The 23,181-nt window shown below is 43.6% G+C and overlaps 1 protein-coding gene across 2 annotated transcripts in view; it reads right to left on the bottom strand.

Moving 5' to 3' along the window:
• Positions 1-9,418: 9,418 nt before the first annotated feature.
• The window catches only part of MAP3K1 (mitogen-activated protein kinase kinase kinase 1), a 130,928-nt gene continuing 117,165 nt past the window's right edge, over positions 9,419-23,181 (bottom strand). For both annotated transcript variants that reach the window (XM_082257625.1, XM_082257624.1), the window contains exons 16-20: positions 21,922-22,084; positions 21,697-21,828; positions 12,192-12,334; positions 11,885-12,016; positions 9,419-10,745 (exon numbers count right to left, since the gene is read on the bottom strand). In XM_082257625.1, the coding sequence (XP_082113751.1) occupies positions 10,596-10,745; positions 11,885-12,016; positions 12,192-12,334; positions 21,697-21,828; positions 21,922-22,084 (720 nt within the window). In that variant the 3' untranslated portion in view covers positions 9,419-10,595. The remainder of the gene's footprint in view (positions 10,746-11,884; positions 12,017-12,191; positions 12,335-21,696; positions 21,829-21,921; positions 22,085-23,181) is intronic.

Genomic DNA, 23,181 nt, shown 5'->3' with positions numbered 1-23,181 from the left:
TCTTCTTCCTCATGAATGTACACACAGCTCCCCATATTGACGGAAAAACACAGAATTGTTGACATTGTTGCAGATTTATTAAAAAAGAAAAACTGAAATATCACATGGTCCTAAGTATTCAGACCCTTTGCTGTGACACTCATATTTAACTCAGGTGCTTGCCATTTCTTCTGATCATCCTTGAGATGGTTCTACGCCTTCATTTGAGTCCAGCTGTGTTTGATTATACTGATTGGACTTGATTAAGAAAGCCACACACCTGTCTATATAAGACCTTCCAGATCACAATGCTTGTCAGAGCAAATGAGAATCATGAGGTCAAAGGAACTGCCTGAAGAGCTCAGAGACAGAATTGTGGCAAGGCACAGATCTGGCCAAGGTTACAAAAAGATTTCTGCTGCACTTAAGGTTCCTAAGAGCACAGTGGCCTCCATAATCCTCAAATGGAAGACGTTTGGGACGACCAGAACTCTTCCTAGAGCTGGCCGTCCGGCCAAACTGAGCTATCGGGGGAGAAGAGCCTTGGTGAGTGAAAGGTTGTATTAATATGCCTTATGATTTTTCAGATATATATTTCGGTTTGTGCCCATTCTGTGATGAAGTGTAGGCCCTTGCATTTACATATTAACGAGCTGGCACTGACAGCCATTCATCCACCTTGGTCAGCAGACAGCTATGTTTTGCATTTAGACGACATGTAAACACCTGTTCATTCATTCATTGGGACACTTGACAAAGTTAAGTCTGCGCATGGAAATTACGGACAAACCCATAAACAATTGACAATTGCTTACATTAACACATGACAACGAAATGCAGACAGGGCGACTGTCATAGGACACACATTCAGATTCGGGAACGCCTTAGATTGACATACAGATGCATGGCAAAAGCAAAGGCCCTTTCATGTATTGTTCTGTCTGATATGTAATTCGACTGATGAACTGTAAAAGCGGTTTGGAGCAGTCTTTTCCTGCTCAACAAATATGCTTTAAATATGAGCTTCACATTCAATAAAGTTAGTTGTGACTGCACGAAGTTTGAGTACGATGTGTCGTCATAACTCCCAGCTGGTTGGAGGGTGAATCCATTATTGATTGGGGGCGTTAGCAACTGAAGGGCTGTAATATCATCGTGATTGCCTCCTGACGAGGATTGAGCTAACAGTGAGAGAGGTAAAGAAGAACCCAAAGATCACTGTGGCTGAGCTCCAGAGATGCAGTCAGGAGATGGGAGAAAGTTGTAGAAAGTCAACCATCACTGCAGCCCTCCACCAGTCGGGGCTTTATGGCAGAGTGGCCCGACGGAAGCCTCTCCTCAGTGTAAGACACATGAAAGCCCGCATGGAGTTTGCTAAAAAACACCTGAAGGACTCCAAGATGGTGAGAAATAAGATTCTCTGGTCTGATGAGACCAAAATAGAACTTTTTGGCCTTAATTCTAAGCGGTATGTGTGGCGAAAACCAGGCACTGCTCATCACCTGTCCAATACAGTCCCAACAGTGAAGCATGGTGGTGGCAGCATCATGCTGTGGGGGTGTTTTTCAGCTGCAGGGACAGGACGAATGGTTGCAATCGAGGGAAAGATGAATGTGGCCAAGTACAGGGATATCCTGGACAAAAACCTTCTCCAGAGTGCTCTGGACCTCAGACTGGGCCGAAGGTTTACCTTCCAACAAGACAATGACCCCAAGCACACAGCTAAAATAATGGAGTGGCTTCACAACAACTCAGTGACTGTTCTTGAATGGCCCAGCCAGAGCCCTGACTTAAACCCAATTGAGCATCTCTGGAGAGACCTAAAAATGGCTGTCCACCAACGTTTACCATCCAACCTGACAGAACTGGAGAGGATCTGCAAGGAGGAATGGCAGAGGATCCCCAAATCCAGGTGTGAAAGACTTGTTGCATCTTTCCCAAAAAGACTCCTGGCTGTATTAGATCAAAAGGGGGCTTCTACTAAATACTGAGCAAAGGGTCTGAATACTTAGGACCATGTGATATTTCAGTTTTTCTTTTTTAATAAATCTGCAACAATGTCAACAATTCTGTGTTTTTCTGTCAGTATGGGGTGCTATGTGTACATTCATGAGGAAGAAGAATGAACTTAAATGATTTTAGCAAATGGCTGCAATATAACAGAGAGTGAAAAATTTAAGGGGGGTCTGAATACTTTCCGTACCCACTGTATATAGCTCTCCTGCGCTGGATCACTTACCTAGCATCACGTACCTAGTGCGTGATCCAGCATTTCCAAGTTGGGGGCGCACAGACAAGCTGCTGGCAGCCTGCTCCTGCTGTGATTATACACAGCAGGAGCCGATCAGTGGGTACAGAGGACTCTATGTCCACCAACACCCGCCGATTATTCGTTACACAGACAGAACCGCAGTTTGCGTATGTTAACAAGTCAGATTGCCGTTCTGTCAGCAGGGAAGACATTAATCCTGTGTTCCTGATAAGCAGGGACACAGATCCCTGTCTTCCCAAAGTACAAGCACCTACCAGTTTAGAAAAGCACAGGCCGGGAACACATTTAACACTCTGATTGCACCTAAGATTATTCCCTTCGCAGCCAGTGTCAGTGCATATTTTTTAGCACTAATCACTGTATTGGTAACTGTCAGTGGTCCCCAGAAAAAGTGTCAAAATTGTCAGTGTCTTGCCGAAACATCGCAGTCCCGCTATAAGTTGCTGATCCAACACCCACCGCCATTACCAGTAAAAGTACAGAGTAGTGGGGATTATCCTGAAGACCAACCTCCCAGTAGGAATTACAGGAAAAGGTGAGGGAAGGGGGAAGGGAGAGGAGGGTAAATGGGACTTTACTGGTACGGTAACCGTCAAATAATCAAGGGTATCATTAAAAAGTAGAATACTTTATTGCATATCAAGGTTAAAATTGATCATCAAAAGCTGCAAGGTACATACAAAGAAAATAATTTGGTATTTAACAAAAAACTATACAGGAGCCGGTATACAGTAGGTGAGCATATAGCTGATGGCGATCCAAACATAGGGATTTCCAAACCAGCTGGAGGTATTTCTACCTCAACATGTTTCATGGCGAACCACTTCGTCAGGAGGATTTAATGTAAATATGTAGTGCTCATTCTGAAGGTAACAAAAAGACATTTAATCAATAATTCATCTCGACATAACAAAGCATCTATAATCAATGTGTGTCAAAAGACATGGTAACAAACTCATTGACATAGGTATGGGAGGTATCATTTTTACCTTATCAAGCAGGCTCAGAAAGGTCACCAGTCAAGGCGTGCAACCATCATATCCTCTCGCCTGCAAACATGGGCGACACTAAATTTATTAAGTTGTTGTGTAAATATAATTTGGGAATGAACATTACCGGTAATGATGAAAAAGGAAAAGGAAAGATGGGATAGGGAGAGAACCTACAGAGCCATGTAAATTAGAGAGGGTATTTTCAGATGTAAGGACATCTAGATAACCCCGGAGCCAGAAAATCAGAAAGGATAAAGACCAAGATGAAGGAGAACAAAGCCACCCTCTGGGTAAGATATATACTCCATATTTCATCATTTTTTCACAATATGCATGGACTACAATCACCATCCCGGGTTTTTTCCTTGACATTCTGATTTCCTTTGGAGGCACTCTATATTTTGGTTTTCCTTTTTCTTTCTAGATGGTGGCTTTGTTCTCCTTCATCTTGGTCTTTATCCTTTGATTTTCTGGCTCCGGGATTATCTAGATGTCCTTACATCTGAAAATACCCTCTCTAATTTACATGGCTCTGTAGGTTCTCTCCCTATCCCATCTTTCCTTTTCCTTTTTAAACATTACCGGTAATGTTCATTCCCAAATTATATTTACACAACAACTTAATAAATTTAGTGTCGTCCATGTTCGCCGGCGAGAGGATATGATGGTTGCACGCCTTGACTGGTGACCTTTCTGAGCCTGCTTGATAAGGTAAAAATGATACCTCCCATACCTATGTCAATGAGTTTGTTACCATGTCTTTTGACACACATTGATTATAGATGCTTTGTTATGTCGAGATGAATTATTGATTAAATGTCTTTTTGTCACCTTCAGAATGAGCACTACATATTTACATTAAATCCTCCTGACGAAGTGGTTCGCCATGAAACATGTTGAGGTAGAAATACCTCCAGCTGGTTTGGAAATCCCTATGTTTAGATCGCCATCAGCTATATGCTCACCTACTGTATACCGGCTCCTGTATAGTTTTTTGTTAAATACCAAATTATTTTCTTTGTATGTACCTTGCAGCTTTTGATGATCAATTTTAACCTTGATATGCAATAAAGTATTCTACTTTTTAATGATACCCTTGATTATTTGACGGTTACCGTACCAGTAAAGTCCCATTTACCCTCCTCTCCCTTCCCCCTTCCCCCACCTTTTCCTGTAATCCCTACTGGGAGGTTGGTCTTCAGGATAATCCCCACTACTCTGTACTTTATACCAGGGATGTCGGTACAACGCCAGTTTCATATCTAAACTTATCCAGGCAACCCCTTCTATATTCATTACCAGTAAAAGAATAAATAAAAATTTCATAAAAAATATCCCATAGTTTACAGACACTAACTTTTTTGTGCAAACAAATCAATATACACTTATTAGAATTTTTTTTCACCAAAAACATGTAGCAAAACACATTATGGCTTTAATTTATTTTCTTAATTGGCTGTATTTTATAGCAGAAAGTAAAACTTTTTTTTCTTCAAAATGGTCGGTCTGTTTTTAGCGCAAAAAATACCACCAAAAGAAAGCTCTATGCGTGGGGAAAAAAAAAAAAGACAATTTTATTTGGGTACAGCGTCATAGGACCGTGCAATTTTTAAAGTAACAGTGCTGCATCGCAAAAAATGGCCTGGTCATAAGGGGGGTAAATCTTCCAGAGCTGAAATGGTTAAAGCAGCCCCACAGTGTTCTCAGTTCCCCTTCACAATGCTACCTTTGCAGTGCTCTTTTCACCCTTTTTACAATACCCAGTGACCCTTTACACCACACAGTGCCCGTTTTAATGCAAGCCTTCCCTGCAAAACCCTATGGTACCTTTGGCAGGGCAGAGGCACTAATCATCCATGGGTGTCCTCTCCTGGGCCTCCAGCCTGGCCACCAATGTCATCCTCCCAACGGGTGGGAGAAGCTGCAGATCAGGACTGAGGGGCGAGAGCTGACAAAGTCACTGGGTTAACAGACAGGTGATTACCCAGCTTAATATGAAAAGACTCCCACTCTCAGTCCCGATCTCCTCCATCCCCCCCCCCCCCCCCACTGTGGAGAGGACATAGGTGGCCTGGCAGGAAGCCTGGGAGAGGACACCTAGCTGTGGGGCACAGCCGCAGTCCAGATAGGACTGTCCCTCGGGCACAGGGGTGTACTACAGTGTACACCTGTTCGCCGGCTATGTTTGCCATTTTGGCAGCTATGTTGGTGCTTGGCCCTTGGCAAACAGGCAGTGTGCTTTCGAGGCCATGCACCCTCGCGGCTGCCATTTTGGGAGCAGTCGCTGTGTCCGTGCAACCCTGCGTCCCTATTGACATGAATGGGACTGCCTGTGCAGGGATGCATGGAATGCCTGTGCATCCCCATGCAGAAAAAACACAGCCCTCGCAGGGGGTGCATGCTGTAGTACACCTATGTGAATACAGCTTAATAGCTAATCATGAAGGAAACAAATACAAAGCACAGATTTGTTCAAAATCTTTTATTTACTATAAAGACAAAAACACCAAAATAGGTACAAATTATACTATAAAATCGGTTCATGGGTTAAAAACCTTTAATAATTAAAATATCTTGATATATTTAAAATAACAAAGGATACAATTAAGCCAATTTTTTCTTAACCCAGAGATTTCCGCAACAATTGCTTGCACAGTTAAGGTGCTAAAGAGAAATTAGCCCTTGAGCCCTGGAAGTCTTAGGAATCAATCTTACAGCAAGTATAGTCTCATTGTGAAAAGTCAACTTTGGTAGAAGAAGAAAAAACAAAAAAAAAAAAAAACACTATAGGACACCTGAGGTAGTAGAGACGGAAATAAAACAAGCAGTAGCCGTTATTTACAACTTAACAAGTACCAAATAACATTAAGAATGTCACAAAAATAATTATACAATACGATTTTCAGTCCAGCTTTGATCCAAAGAAAATAAGATTATATCACAATCTGCATAAAAATAGGACAGCACAATTGCCAGCAAGCAGGGCAAGTGGAGGACAAACTCCTAAGTGGAAGCAAGACTTAGGAATTTGAAATGTGGAAAGGACAGGAATCTAGAGAGTAATACTGATTAGCTGAGGTTCAAATATGCATAGGGGAGAAGAAAAAAGCATTAAAACAGCCAACAATCTTCCAGTATTTAAAATCTGACAGAGTATCAGTAGCAAGGGAAACATAGGGCTGATGAATATTTAAGACTTTAAGAAAAATAATTATATGCCATAGCATAGCGGTCAAGTAAAATACAGTTAGAGCTACTTAAATTTCACATTACGGAATACCATTTAACTCTTTGGAATATGCTTGTCTGTCGCACACACACCAAAAAACAAAAAAAAAAAAACAAAGGAATGTCCAAATTTGTAAAATTCACATTTCAATACAGTTCAGCATGTGTGTTTCTGTACTATCTAAAGCAAACCTTCCAGATCCATACAAGGTACATTTGCTGAAATGTACAATAGCTTATTAAGTTGATCCTGAGAGTCAGAATAACCTTTTTTATTAGTTTTCATTGTGCAACATCCCCAATCGGCTTCCAAGGAGTTAAAAAAATAAATGATTGAAATTTTAACCATAAAAAAAAAAAAAAAGACGAAGAACAAAGCAAGAGAGCTGCCATCTTCCTTCTATTTTACATGCCATAAACTACAACAGAGGAGAATAAAAAAAAAGGACAGTAAAATGAACCTGTTCGGTCGGTGTTCCACCAGCCAGATAGACACAGATGATGCTTGGCTCCTGTAGGGCTCAGTAACACAGTTGGGGCACATTTTGTTCTGTCCAAACTATAGCCAAGAAAAGCTACAGCAGGCTGGACTTGTATCAGACTTCATGTACATCACCTTGATTACTCTCATATTTTAAGATGAAGCAATAAGATAAACAAGTCTGTAAATTGTAATTCTACACCTGATCCACGGGGTTGTGAATTAGCAGTGCCTTATATACATATAGCCTTCCATGTTAAAGGAACCTTGCCTGAGAAAACCATGGAGGCCCCTATAAATTCTAGTTGCTGGGCTGTCATGCTGCTCCTCTTGCTTCAGTACTTTCAATCACTAACTGGGGACAATCATGCAGCTAAGGATTTAACTCTGACCTTCCAGACCTGCTCCTGGATTAAGAATGAAGTCTCACACGAGCGCAATACATGCACACCTGGCTGTCTTTGCCTGCATGGAGATGCACAGGAGAATCCTATTTGACAGTTGTACAGGTGTGGATGTATGGCCCCAAATGCAGACAGTATGCTTTTGCGGCAGTGCACCCAAACCTGCACGGCTGCCAAACACGAGTGCAAATATCCCTACATGCTTAAAGAAGTTCACCTTTAGGCCCCTTTCACACATGCTGTCCGTTCATCCGTTTTTGCATTGGTAGTGGATGTAAAAAAAACTGATGGAAAACGGATGAAAAACGGATGAAAAAGGAAGGAAAACGGATGAAAAACTGATACTGCCTGAACTGATGAACTGAACGGACTGTATGTGTGAACTGAACGGACTGTATGTGTGAACTGAACGGACTGTATGTGTGAACTGAACGGACTGTATGTGTGAACTGAACGGACTGTATGTGTGAAAGGGGCCTTACAAAAAAAAAAAAAAAAAAACGCACATAGTTTAGAACTACAAGCCGTCAGCCACAAAAGCTGATGGTAGCTGTAGTTCATTGATTCACAGGGATATGTGAATGAATGGCGCAGCTGTGTGGGCGGGGACAACAGGCAGAAGCTGAACATGTTACATCCTAAACATGGGTGCAACATGTTCAGAAAGCTGAACGTATCTCCTTTATAACTACTGCATCAATGGATGATTACAGAACAGAATATAGGTGTGCCAACGTCATCCTCGGAATATAGCTTAAAAAGTGTGCCTATATCAACCACCCTGTAGTACTGAGGAGATCTTTTTTTCAGGTGCAGATAATGCATTCCAAAATGACAGGGGATGCAGGGATAGAAAATTAAGAAACATTTTAGAACCAAGTCAATCCGATTCCGAACTCACTAGGTAAGGAGTCAGAGAACATACATTTCAGCTGACAGCAGTAAAACAAGCTTACAGGTAGCTGCTTACTGACATGTATAAGGACAGTGACCATCTTTCTCCTAGAATTATTCAAGCCTGAGATGGAAACAATATGATCAGCAGGGTTACGAGCCCCAGGAGCAGCAAACATCATCTTACAACTATTGGGGTGTCGAAGATCTTCAAGTAGCTTTTTGTGCTTCTGCTATAAACATTGCATATGAGCCAGTTCCAATCCATGATGTACGACAGAAGGAAAACCGCAGGGTCAGCAGACAGACAGTGAGTGGTCAAGTTACAGTCTTCTTGATTTGGTTTGAAATAGAAATATACTTCAAAATACTTTTAGTAGAAAAATATTAAACCTGAATATTCCAGACAAAGAACAAATGTTCACTTACCAGACATTACTGATCAGAAGAACAGGCTTAGAAATCAATGCACAATACCATACCAAAATCAAAATGAACAGTGAGTGGTCAAGGTACAATGCTTGAGTGATCTGGAACTGAATGGATTAAAATCAGGTCATTTACTTTAAAGACATCTGCTTTTTTATTGCAGTGAACAATAAAGGATATGTACACTTCTCTTTAGAGCCCCGTGAATTTTACCTTTTGTCCAATTACATATACTAGTGCACTAGCCACAGTCCATATTTCCAGACGCCCTTTCAACTGAAATGTATAACTGCAAGGTGCATGTTTGGCGGTCTGAAGCCCACAAAGTGATCATCAGAACCCCATGGTTAAGGTATATGTCATTTTTAATAGGAGGGGGGTGCCCCGAGGGACAATTCAACTTCACTCAAACCTGTTAGCGAAGCTTTGCATGGTTGCTGACAAAGTTAAATTGCATATTCAGCTCAAGGGCATCCACCTTAAACTGAAATTATTGGGTTGAGATTGCCTATAAAATTTGAGCTACGTTGGCAAAAGACTTTGGCAGAAGTTCACGAATGGGTCCAGAATAAAATCTTGTGGTCTCAAGATAACCAGAAAACCTATTCATCTGGCTTCCCCTATTCTCACAATGACAGTGTTGTGATCCCAGAAAATGGTACGTTACATCTCCATACCTATCATTTTGTTTTATAATTAGAATTATTTTCTCTTTACTATTCCCTAAAGTTATTTTTTTCTGCATAATAGAGGATCATTATAAGAGGAAATAAACATTCTAACCCCAAGTTAAGATTGGTTGATGAGACTGATTTATACAATTGCAGAGAAGAACTGGTCATACAAGTGACGGATCCTGCCATCTGGTTGGCCAACGCTGGCAGTGCATGTACAGAGGGATGGCTTTTGCGAACCTGTACTGTCTTACCCCGACATAATCTAGAACGAAGTTGCAGAAGCTATTCCCCAATTGTCCTTTTAAAATTTGATGCTTGAAGCCTGCTCACTAATGGCAAACTGGAGGCCATTCATTTCCAGGATATGAGCGTGGCCTTGCCATGGCAGACACTGTCATGGCCAAGTTGCATGCTGTTTTATTGCTGGATACAAATACCCACAAAAGCAGTGTCCAATTCTACATGTGTACATATCCTTATGTAACCATATTTGTCATTTGATCAGAAGTCGATACAATGACCAGAAGACCAATTCCATCAGATCCAGATCAGTCATTGCCTTAAAGGGAAAAGCTTTTAGGTAAAGTTGCCCAAAAAAAAAATGTAACTTTACCCTATATTTAAAAACACATGACATAATTCTCTAAATGAAGAAAAGCGGCAACAAAGGTTGGTTCTGTGTTGAACAACTGTGGTAAAATACAGTGTAGTCAGTATTTACACATTGCAACAATCTCTATGGCCATGTATACTGCGATCTGACAAGTACGCTAATTAGAGGCTCTGCCCCGGCTTTGCCGTCATGACTCCTCTCAGTGGAAGCTTCAGAAAGCTGGAGATGTTTTAAATAGATGCCAGAAGTCATGGCCCACAAAGCAACGTTCATGCAAATTTCACTAAAATTACAAAGCACACACCAAGATGTGTTTTATATATATGTATATAATAAATAAAAAATAATAAAAAAGGATAAGATTAAAAGTCAAAGGAGCAGTATCTCTTTCTCATTTAGATTTTTGGAAAGGAATCTCCCACAAGGCACACATTTTGTCTCATCTTTTAAGTCCTCCTTGTTCTGAAGCTGTTCCAGGTATGAAGTGGTCATGCACAGGGCAGGGAGGGACAGACAATACACACAGGTACAGTATGGCAGAGACAGGACATGCAGCTATAGAGGAACAGAGTTCCCTGTCTCTATCTCAGTAGCAATCTTAAAATGGTCTTTTGTAGAGAATGCATCTACCACTTTGTTCTAAAGACCGGGTGTTTCAGTAACTCTCTTGATGGAGGCCGGTCTTGAGGCTGAAGTTCCAGACATCGAAGAGTGACATCCCGTAAGCCTGGGGACAGATGCGGAGGGATTGATGGGGCCGTTGTTGCACTTGCAATCTAAATGTGAAAAGAAAGAATGAGCTGTTTTGATGCAGCACTGAAGAGGCCACCGTTTTGTCAGGGTCTTGGTGAAAAGTTTTTTGATTGCAGGTTATGAATTATTTGCTTATTAGGCCCTGATGAGTACTTGTTTTGCATTACAGTTTATGCAACAATGCGTCTGCTTATAACCACTTCCCGACCGCAATATGTATATATAAAAACATTGTGGTTTGCAAATGTTTTACCGGGGTTATGGCAGATATCAAACTATTTTTAGCCAGCAGCTGACTTTCTCATGAAAGCAGCCTGAGCAGCTCATTAGCTGCTGGATCACTTTCAGAAGTGGTGGGAGGGGAGAACCCCCTCCCTGTGGCTCACAGGTGTTTCTCGGGCTTACCGTTTCTACCGGCGTGCACGGGAAACTATCTGACAGTGCTGCCGGCTGGTCACAGAGGCGAATAGAATCCATATTGTCTCTGATCACCAATGGCCTTGGAGGACCGGAGCGACGTCATGACATTATTTCTAGGCTAGGGCAGAAGTAAATAATTTTTAAAGCAAAAGAGTTAAAAAAATATATGTTTTTATCTTTTGCTTTTAAAAAGGTAAAAGCCGAGATTTGGGGTATTTATGTTCCCTGATCGCTCCATAAAAAAAGGACCGGTCATCCTTATTTCTATAACAAGGAATGCTTACATTCCTTGTAATAGGAATAAAAGTGATAAAAAAAAAAAAAAATGTAAAGCGCCCCCATCCCTCCATGCTAGTGCACAGACGCTAGTGCATACCCAAGTCATGTACGCATATTTAAATGGTGTTCGCACCACACGAGAAGTATAGCCACGATTGGAGCAAGAGCAATAATTATAGTGCTAGATCTCCTCTGTAAAACTAAACTGGATAATAAAAGGATAAGTCCAAAAACACTCGTGGTCATGTTGCCCCACAAAGCCCTCTGTGGTGAGAGCATTTCTGCGATTAAAGACCATGGCCCATTAGCTAAGGTTTTCAATTTGACAGCTATGAAAATTCTGACATCCTAGCAGGGAAGATAGCAGAACAACAGGACTCAGAAAATACAATGAGCCTCGACCTCAAAAGGGAATATGGGAGACAGAGGTGAGACAAGGGAGCACAGTTCCAGAGAACACTACCTTAAATATGAGAGCAAGGTGATTGGAGTGCTTCTCTGCATTCCATGGAGGTTTTGCACAAGCCATCTCTATAATGCTGCAGCCAACGCTCCACACGTCACAGCTCCGCCCATACTGCTGCCCCCTCAGCACCTATAGTATTAGGAACATGAAAAGAGGTATTAATGAATCAGTAAAAAAAAGGTCCCAGAAAGGTAATTTCTGGAATACATATGTTTATACATCAGACAAAACAAAAAACTGCTATACTTAGTCAAGGAAATTTTATATAAAAATAAGTAGTAGAGTTGCAGGAATAGAAGAGTACCTCTGGAGCCATAAAAGCAATCGTTCCCAGCAGCTGCCCCTGAAATTCACCAGCACCTGTGCCCTTTGATGCCAATCTAGCTGCTGCTCCAAAATCAGCAATTCGAAGTCGCTGTCCAGTGCTGTCAATCAGTAGATTAGCACCTGAAAAAGGGATAAAGAACTAATCTTAACAAAAGCAGTTAATCCATAAATATAACTATGATGACAGTGGACCCCTTTTTGCCCAGCATTTGTATATAAACGTCTCAGCATAATGCCCTGTGCTGTGAAAACATTTCCCATTTGAGAGCCAACAGCAGAATCTTAATGCAACTGCTGGCTTTCAATCCCGCCTCTGACAGCTCCGGTCCCCACTAAAGATCAGTGACCAATCAGCATGGTTCCCAGCTCATTGTGGAGGAGCATGGAGGGCATCGGCTATGAGGAAAGACTACAAGCACTGAACTTATTCTCTCTGGAGAAGAGACGATTGAGGGGGGATATGATATCCATGTACAAATACTGTACTGGCGACCCTAGCATAAGGAACAAACTATTCAGAGAAAGGAGATACAATAAGACACGTGGCCACTCACTAAAACTAGAGGAAAGGCGGTTTAACCTTAAAATATACGTAGGCGGTTCTTCACTGTCAGAGCAGTAAGGATGTGGAATTCGCTTCCACAAGAAGTCGTATCAGCAGGGAGCATCGATAGTTTTTTTTAGATGGGCACCTTAAAGACCACAACATACAGGGGTATTCAATGTAAGGTTAACAGCAAACACACACACATCATAGGTTGAACTGGATGGACTGATGTTTTTTTTCAACCTCACAAACTATATAACTATGTAAATTGTCTGTTTATGACACAGTGATCGCTTGCTGGCTAGAAGTTTTATTGTAAAAATAAAAGCCTTCAGCCTGCAGTGTTCATCGGATTTACCAATTTCGTTGGCCCGCCTCTAGTACTCCAAGTGCTCATCAAAACAATATTTTCAATAAAAATACACTAAAAACCAATATAAGCACATACAAGCACAGCATAATTTACAAAACTACAAAAAAAGATTTAACTGTATGGAGTAAAAATAATTTGTACATTTTGAAAACTGCATTTAAGAAATGGTGAAAGCCAAAAAAGGTAGGCAAAACTGTAAATAAGCAACATTTGCTAAAATCTGGAGGTTGGGTTCACACTTACGCATTGTGCTAAAGTGCAATCTGCAGTGCTGTGTGTAAACTGCATTAGCGTATGCGATATAACGATTCAAGTATACATTTTGTTACAACATCACAATGTGCTACCATGCAGAGAGTTAAGTGAACACAATTAAAAAAAAAAAATCAAGTACTGTGATGCAATGTAATGACGCACTGCATATTTTTTGTAGAACCCATGCCCGCTGGTATAAACAGGCTCTTGGTGTGTTGATGCACCAACACATTATGTGTATTACCACAATGTGTGTTGTGCTTATGTACAGGGTGGGCGTGTATGCTTTTTAACCACTGGGGGGGGGGGTTAGTGAAGAAAACACGGGTATGAACAGACCCCCTGATATTTCCTCCTGAGGTTGGAGCAGGAGATCTGGGTCACAAAGTTCTCAAGCTCCTTCTCCCCAGCTAAGCAGCACTATTTATTGATCACGGAAGTATTCAAATTCACAAACAGAAGAGATCGTAAACCATGCCAATCATGTTTATGATCCCTTCAGATTTGAACACCCAAGTTCATTCAGGAAAGTAAAGGGATTGGTAAACGTAAGAACATGTTACTGATCTCTTATTCACCATCCTGAGCGGATCTGATCTTCCCTGCTATGTGCCGACAACCGGCTGCCTCTGTCAGTAAAGACAGGAGAGCAGTGGGGATCGGAGGACTGATCATTAGAGACGATGATCTTAGAGCCTAAAAGAATGCGGAGGACAAAACAAAACAGTCAATGCTGCAGATCACAGTATTTTAGGAAACCAAAAAAATTAACCACTTCCTGCCCTTAGGACATCATATATCAAGTGGAGATATTTGTATGATGCCCGCAGATACAGGCATCATCCAGATATCTTTTTCAGCCATCAATTGCCTCTAACGTAAAAGTCCGTTGGCGCCCGGTTACCACACAGCTGGCCAAAGACCGGACGGTCCCCAGCCATCTCTGATCCTATGAGGCTGGAAGCGACGTCACGTCAATACTTTTGGCTTTGGCAGATGTAAACACTGTCATTTTTTTCCTGAAAAGCAGAAATCAAAGTTTATTTTTTATCTCATGCTTTCCAGGGTAGTGGAGATATCTGGGGTCTTATAGACCCCAGATGTCCCCATAAAGAGGACCTGTAATGCCTTATTTCTGTCACAAGGGATGTTTACATTTCTTGTGATAGGAATAAAAGTGAACAAAATTAAAAGGGAAAGTGGAAAAAAAAAAAAAACACAAAGACAAAAAAAAAAAAAAAAAAAACACGTGTTCACACCACACGTGAGGTATCGCTGCGAACATTATAGTGAAAGCAATAATTCTAGTGCCAGATCTTTAACTCTAAACTGGTAACCTGTAAAAAAAATGTAAAACCTCGCTTATGGAGATTTTTAAGTAATGTAGTTTGGCGTCATTTCATGAGGGTACGGAATTTTAAAGTGTGACATGTTAGGTATCTATTTACTCGGCGTAACATTTTTTAGATTTTACCAAAAAATTTGGTTGAATAAATTAGATTTTAATCCTGATTAGGCAGAAAAAAAAAACTGAATGCCTATAGCTGAGAGTGGGTGTATACCCCCTGGGACTGCCTATAGACGCAGTCAAGCTTTTTCCTGCCTAGTGTCCTACTCCTGTAGGGGGCAGTATAATCCAATGATTAAGAAGAATCAGGAGCTGTGTCCAACAATGAACGAAAGAGAAATATGGATTTTACATGTAGGCAAGAAATGTCAGAATTGGCCTGGTAGGGAAGCAATTACACGAAAACCTCTGGGCACGAAAGGGTCAGTTAGCCTAAGACTTCTACTATGAAGCCAATGTAAAGAGATAATCCGAATGCAAAGTCTGATAGATGTAGAGTACATACAGAGTACAGCCTCTTGCTGGTACTGGGAGCTCGAACACAAACTGCATGCTGACTACATACAATGTATTTACAATTGATTTAGGGGGCTGATAAAAAAAAACCAAAAAAAAAAAAAATGGATTTTTGTAAGAACTTACCGTAAAATCCTTTTCTCTTAAGCTCATTGACAGACGTAGTCTTCTTGATTCTCAAGAGCTGGGTTATGTTGTCTCCGCAGGAGTAGGACTAGGCAGAATGACAAAACGTTCTGGCTCCACCCTAGGGGGCAGTCCCTGAGGGTATATCCTCCCCCTCTCTGCTACAGGGAATCAGTTCTGTTTAAAGCAGTACAGAGAAATTAACCCAACCCAACTCAATGATAGAGGGGCGGGTACTACGTCTGTCAATGAGCTTAAGAGAAAAGGATTTTACGGTAAGTTCTTACAAAAATCCATTTTTCTCTATCGCTCATTGACAGACGTAGTCTTCTTGATTCTCAAGAGCTGGGACATCCAGAAGCAGTGCCACAAATGAGGGGTGGGATTGACAAAATCAAATCCAATCTAGTAGGCCCAACCGGTGCCAAACTAGAAGTTTTAAAGGCTCATTATAAACAAAGAATGAGACTAAAGAAAAAATTTTCCAACGGAAAAAACCCTCGAGGTAGACCACTGGTCTCCTCAAATTGCGGCCTGCAAAACCTTGCGGCCAAATGAGGCATCAGACGATGCCATTACATCAACTTTATAATGTTTAGAGAAGGTATGCACCGACGACCAGGTAGCCGCCTTGCACACCTGGACCACTGACGCCTGATGGCGAAAGGCCCATGACGCACTAAGTGCCCGAGTGGAGTGCGCCTTAATAGGGAACGGGGGCTCCCGACCCTTAATAGAATAAGCCTGCACTACCGTCTGTCTGATCCATCTGGAAATGGTCGCGGCAGATGCAGGCAACCCCTTTTTGGGTCCATCTGGGATCACAAAAAGTGAATCCGTCTTGCGAAACGAGTCTGTCGTTTTCAAGTATACCCTGATCGCCCGGACCACATCCAAGGAGTGCAAAGCAAATTCCCGAGGATGACTGGGCTTAGGACACAGGGAAGGTAATACAATTTCTTCATTCAGATGAAATTCTGAAACTACTTTTGGTAGGAAGGATGGATTCGGACGAAGAACCACCTTATCTCTATGAACCACCAGATATGGTGAACGACAAGATAATGCGGCCAGTTCTGACACCCTGCGTGCAGAAGTAATAGCCACCAAGAAGGCCACCTTCTGGGACAACGTGGGTAGAGGAATCTCCCTAATATCTTCAAAGGGAGGTTTCTGAAGAACCGACAACACTAAATTAAGATCCCAGGGGGGTAACGGCGCGTGCACTGGCGGAGCCAGATGTCGCACCCCCTGGATGAAATTCCGCACCAAGGAATGAGTAGCCAAAGGCTTCTGAAAGAAGATGGCTAATGCTGAGACCTGACCCTTGATAGTACTCAAGGCCAGTTTCTGCTCATCCCCTTGTTGCAAAAAAGCCAATATTCGACTAATCGAATAAGACCGAGGACGGAACCCCAAAGGTTCACACCATGCAATGTAGGACTTCCATGTGCGATGATAAATCTTTCTGGAAGTCGCTTTCCTTGCTTCAACTAGAGTAGGAATAACTGAAGCTGACAAACCTTTGTCCCTCAGCACCTGGGTCTCAATAGCCAGGCCGTTAAGCCAGCGATCGTAAAGCAGGATGGAAGATCGGTCCCTGAGACAGTAGATCCTCCCTGAGAGGAAGTCTCCATGGGACATCCGCCACCAGTCTGACCATGTCGGCGTACCAAGCTCGACGAGGCCAGTCCGGAGCTACCAGGATTACTGGGATTCCTTCCTCCTCTACCCTGCGAAGAAGTCTTGGCAGTAACGCGAGAGGAGGGAAGGCATATATTAGCTGGTATTGCCCCCACGGGGCGATCAGTGCGTCTGCGGTTTCTGCTAGAGGATCGCGGGAGCGAGCCACGAATCTCTGAACTTTCCTGTTGAATCGTGATGCCAACAGATCCACATCCGGTGTGCCCCACCGTAGGCACAACTGGTGGAAAACGTCTGGATGGAGGGACCATTCCCCCTGATCCAGGGTCTGACGGCTGAGATAATCTGCCTGCCAATTCTCCACCCCCGGAATGAACACCGCAGAGATTGCTGGAACAAATCGTTCCGCCCAGCGAAGAATGCAAGCCACTTCTTTGGCCGCTCGGACACTCTTGGTGCCCCCCTGATGATTGACATAAGCCACGGCCGTGGCATTGTCCGACTGGATCCGAACCGGGCTGCCCTGGAGCTGCTCGGTCCAGTGAATCAGACAAAGTCTGATCGCTCTCAGTTCCAATACATTTATCGGTAATCTGGATTCTTACGGGGACCAAAGTCCCTGGACAGATAACTGACCAAGAATTCCTCCCCATCCGGATAGACTGGCATCCGTGGTCACTATCGTCCAATATATTGGCAGAAATGACTTTCCCTGGCTGAGCATTGGAGACCGAAGCCACCAAACCAGAGACTCTCTGGTCTGTTTGCTCAATCGTATCTGATTGTCCAGGGATTCCGGATTCCGATTCCATCTGAGAAGAATCTCTTGCTGAAGAATTCGGGTATGGGACTGGGCAAATGGGACTGCTTCGAATGAAGCCACCATCAACCCCAGAACCCTCATGCACGTCCGAAGGGAAGACCAGCTGTTGGACAGTAACAACTGGACTGCTGATTGAATCTTTCGAAGTTTCCCTACCGGAAGGAAAACTCTCGTCCTGACTGTGTCTAGAATTAGACCCAGATATTCGAGCCTCTGGGTGGGAACCAGAAATGACTTTTGCTGGTTCACCAGCCACCCGAATTCCTGTAAAGAAATCATAGTAATTTCTATGTTTTGTAGCAAGGTCTGAGGAGATTCTGCATGAAGCAGAAGATCGTCTAGGTAACCTAGAATCGATATACCTCTTTGGCGCAGAAGTGCCAACATAGGGGCCAACACCTTTGTGAAGACCCGCGGAGCCGTGGCGAGACCGAAAGGTAACGCCACAAACTGATAGTGGTTCTCCTCTACGGAAAAGCGTAGAAAACGCTGATGTCCTGCGAAAATGGGAATGTGAAGATAGGCGTCCTTGATGTCTATGGACGCTAGGACATCCCCTGGATGCAGGAAGGCTGCTACCGTGCGAATGGACTCCATTCTGAATCTTCTTAGGTTGACGAAAGAATTGAGCGCTCTTAAGTCCAGAATTGGACGCACTTTGCCCTCTTTCCTGGGTATTGTAAACAGGTTTGAATAAAACCCTTGAAACCGTTCTGTCCAAGGAACGTGGACTACCACTCCTTGTTGTAGTAGATCTGTGACTGCTCTCCGCAGATTTTCTAGACGATCCGGAGATAGTCGGATATTGGAAGGGAAGAATCGCGCCGGTGGGAGAGATCGAAACTCGATCTTGTACCCTGACTTTATGACTTCGCAAACCCATTTGTCCGGGATTCTGGAAAGCCATGGATCCGGGAACCGGCGAAGACGTCCCCCCACCCCAGTTATGGGTGGGGGCGCACCTTCAGGCTTTGGATGGTTTATCTTCGGGTCTGGAGGGGGCGGGCTTTTGCTTGCCCGACCACCGACCCCTGACGCCTCCTGTAGGAGCTTTGGAGGACTTAGTTTTTTCACCCGCTGGACGAAAAAACCTCTTGTGAGCAGAAAAAGAAGGCCCTCGTCTTTGACGAGTTCCTTTACCTTTAAAATTTTGCGGTAAAAAGGTGCTTTTTCCACCGGTGAGATCCTTAATGATCTCATCTAAGTTGGCTCCAAATAGACGCTCTCCTGAAAAGGGGATATTAGCCAATGCTTTTTTTGGAACCTTGGTCGGCTATCCAACCTTTTAGCCACAGTGTACGCCTGAGAACCACTGCTGAGACTGATGCTCGCGCCATTAATGGAGTGGCGTCTAACGACGCATCACATACAAACTGTAACCCCTGTATCATTTGTTCCAACAAATCTGATACCGCCTGAGGGACTTCTTCTAAGTCCCGGCGTAACCACTTGGTCCATTCAGTTACAGCCTGCGAAACCAGACCAATAGCAATTATTGGCCTGAAAGCTGATCCAATCAAGGAAAACATGGTGCGAGACATAGCTTCTATCTTGCGATCCACTGGATCTTTAAAAGACGGAGCGTCTTCTAAAGGAATAACCGTGGCTTTATTCAATCTAGCAATTGGTGAATCCACCACAGGTGGTTCTGTCCATTTCTTAATAAGGGTTTCCTCAAACGGATAACGCCTGTCAATGCGTTTGGAAATATTAAAAGTGCGTTTTGGCAGACGCCATTCTTCATCGATTGGATTGCCAAAACATTTGGGCAATGGAAAAACCTTTGCCACTTTGATGCGCTTTTTAGTCCCAAAAGGGATCTCAGTTTCAGCTATTTCTGATGGAATACCCTGTAACCTTAAAGTCTCTTGAACAGATACAATGAGTGCGTTTACCAACGCTTCCTCTCGGGCTATGGCAGATGCCGAAACATCCTCCTCACTGTCTGAAGAGACAGGACCCGAGACACCAATACCAGATGAAGTACCTGCAACTGCAGAAATAGGCTCAGAGTCTGAATCCGAGGTTTCAGATAATAAGGGGTTAGGCGGGGGTCGCTTTCTTGCGCCCTGTCCCTGACCAGCCACTTCCACCCGGGACACAAAAGTTTCCATAATGGCTGACAAAGATTCAATTGTCAATGGGGTGCTGGGGGATCCCGCAGACCCCTCGAGGGGATCCGGAGGAGATACATGAGTGGCAGGGTCCATGTTAATACAGGACACTTTTGCCAGCAATAAACAAAAAAACTTTTTTTTTTTTTTTTTTTGTGTGTCTCCCCCTAGCGCAATAGCGCCCCTCAGAGTACCTGCTTCTCGATCCCAGAGAGAGAGAGAGGGACCCCCAAGGCTCACCAACCGATGCAGTGCAGTTTCCAACAAACTGCAGCCAGCGTCTGTCTTACACAGACTGGAAGGAGCTGTTTGCTTTTTCCCCGGGCAGAAGGCGTGGCTCCGCCCCCTGTGTACGCCTTCCGGCGTTCCCAGCCCTCCACGAGGAAGCTGGGCTCACAAAACATGGCCGCCCCCATAGAAGAGACATAAGACTCCAAAAACATGGCGGCCGGCGTGACCTGAGGACATACATGCATTCGGTCTACGGCAAAATGGCGGCGGACCGCCGATATCGTCTTCCCAGCACATCCACCTGCACTCTGCTGAGAGGTGACATATGGATCTACAGAGATACACTGCACATAAGGTAGGATTATACCTCCTATGTTTGCTGTAATGTTACAGTCTGCTGGGTAGAGTGTTAGCTCTTGAACCAAGTCCACTTCCCACAAACACATGCTGTATTACAAGGGGGACTTGTAAGTGTCAGATATATACTGACCATATATGGAGGGGCCCATAATATATACTGCCTCATAAATGAGGAAAAAAAGGGAACGTTTTACTCACCATACCGAACCGACAGGCACCCTCTCTTCATAATACCCTCTCCACCGAGGTGGGGGTTTGTGGACGCCTCGACTCTCTGGTCCTGGCGTCCAAGCGAGCTTTTAACTCGCAAAGTCAGTCCCTTTACTGGGACTTCGTCGCGGCCGACTCAGCGCACTGGTCTGCACGCGCTTTTAGGCAGAAACCGGGGTGACCACTGGATCTCACATCCAGCCCGTCGCCCGGCCCCGCATACTTACTTGAATATGTCGCGGCCGACCAAGCGCAATGCCTGGTCTGCACGCGCTCGTAGGCCGGCTGGGGTGACCACAAGTGTCGCCCAGTCCGGCATTTTTGCTTGAAGATCTCACAGGAAAAAAAGACTGGAGAAAACTACCTAAAAAATGTCTTTTTCTTAAAGAAAAAAAGTCTTGCCAGGACCAAAAGATCCCAGCAAGGAACTTAGGTCCTTACTCCTGACTAGACAGAAAAAAACTGATTCCCTGTAGCAGAGAGAGGGAGGATATACCCTCAGGGACTGCCCCCTAGGGTGGAGCCAGAACGTTTTGTCATTCTGCCTAGTCCTACTCCTGCGGAGACAACATAACCCAGCTCTTGAGAATCAAGAAGACTACGTCTGTCAATGAGCGATAGAGAAAAAACCTCGGTAGCCACCTTACGTGATTTTACGTTCTTGATTATTTAAACAATCTTTAATCTAATAACAGACAGTCTGACATGGACTAAAATGTTGGCATTCCAGTTGAAAACATCTGCGGAAGCCACAAGCCAGTGTCCCGATATAAGACATGAACTAAACTATGACAATCCAACAGTAATTCATACATTACAGCTATGTTGTGATCCCTGCACGCACACACCACTACTCAAGGATATGAGGATTCTCAGCACAATTAAGCATCAAAGCTTGGAGACGATAAAGGGGGAAAAAAGCGTGTACCCCTTACCTTTTATGTCTCTGTGAATGATCTGGTTCTCGTGCAGGTATGAGAGTCCCCGCAGTAACTGCTCTGTATAATTGATGACAACAGATTCTTTAAATGCTCCGTATTTACTGAGCAGGTGGGCGACAGAACCACCTAAGAATACAAGACATGAATTAGAAAAAAAAAAAAAAAAAAACACCACAACACAATTTCACACACAAAAAAAAGAAAGGATTTTGCGGTTACCTGCCATCCACTCCACAAACAGATTGTAGTTGTTCTTCTCACAGGTTGCCCCCAACATTCTTATGATATTTGGGTGACTAAGGTGATTCATCATCCTGATCTCCTCCCGTAGAGCCTCCACCACCTCTCCCTGCTCAGTGGATGTGTTCCTCACATAGGTCACCTAACACGGAGTAGAGGACGTTTACTGCACCGTACATGCTATAAATCACAGAACTTCTCCATCTATCTATACACCAAAACAAGAACATTACTGATAAATACGCAAACATGGAAAACAATGAAGCAACTGGCGATCAAACTTTGAGACCTTGGTTTTCTGGGATCTTTACTTTAGCACATTACAGGGCGAATTCATAAAAATTTGACTCGAACAAAGAACGACTGCCAATAACGTCCGATAGGGTCCCATCTGTAACCGTATGGAGGGAACCAGGCTAGTGTGCTTAAAAACTGCTGCTTTTTGACTTATAATTTTAGAGGAGGAAAGCGGGGCAAGGGGATGGAGAAGGTCGACCATGGGGGCCCGATAAAGACTCATGCAATAAGTTTCCTGTAGTCCTCCGAAAATGAGAATTCATGCCAGTAAAACCAGCGCTCGAGGAATTTGGCTCTAGTGCCCCGCTCTGTGGCCATAAGATCTTCCATCTCGTTGACCTGGGTCTGTTTCCACATCAAGGGAATACAACTTCTAGCCATCGTAATCAGGAGCGGTAGGGACAGACTTCTTGTAGGAAGATCTCGGAAATCGATGATGTAATAAAAAGAGAGCCGGGTCCAACGTAAGCTCATGGTCTGTAAGCTTCCGGATGATAGACAGCACAGCTGTCCAAAAAGGTAGTAGGCTGTGACAGGACCAAAAAACATGGAGAGATCCGGTATCCTCTCCACAGCACCAACAAGTGTCCGAAGTGAGAAGAAACATTTTATGTAGCCTAGAGGGGGTGTAATACCACCGGGTCAACAACTTGATGATATCAAGAAGGGCTTCTTGATATCTGGAGCAGACCGAGGTCTAATATGTGAAAAACAGAAGCCTCTCAACCCGACGGTACGTAAAGGTCAGTCCCAGGTCAAGTTGCCAATGTGCAATATACGTTGGTCAATAAGTGGGTTCAGGGGTAGTCAATAGGCTGTACAGCTGCGAGATGGCGTGTTGCATAGGGGATCGTTCCTCACATAACATCTCGAAGGACGTAAGACGCCTAACATGCGAGGCCGCAGGCGGTAGGGAGCCCAGGAAGTGGGCGAGCTGAACCC

Source organism: Pelophylax lessonae (assembly GCF_965119305.1).
Source record: "Pelophylax lessonae genome assembly, chromosome: 1".
Lineage (NCBI taxonomy): Eukaryota > Metazoa > Chordata > Amphibia > Anura > Ranidae > Pelophylax > Pelophylax lessonae.
The sequence above is the reverse complement of the archived record's forward strand: the minus strand, read 5'-3'. Positions and strand labels throughout refer to the sequence as shown.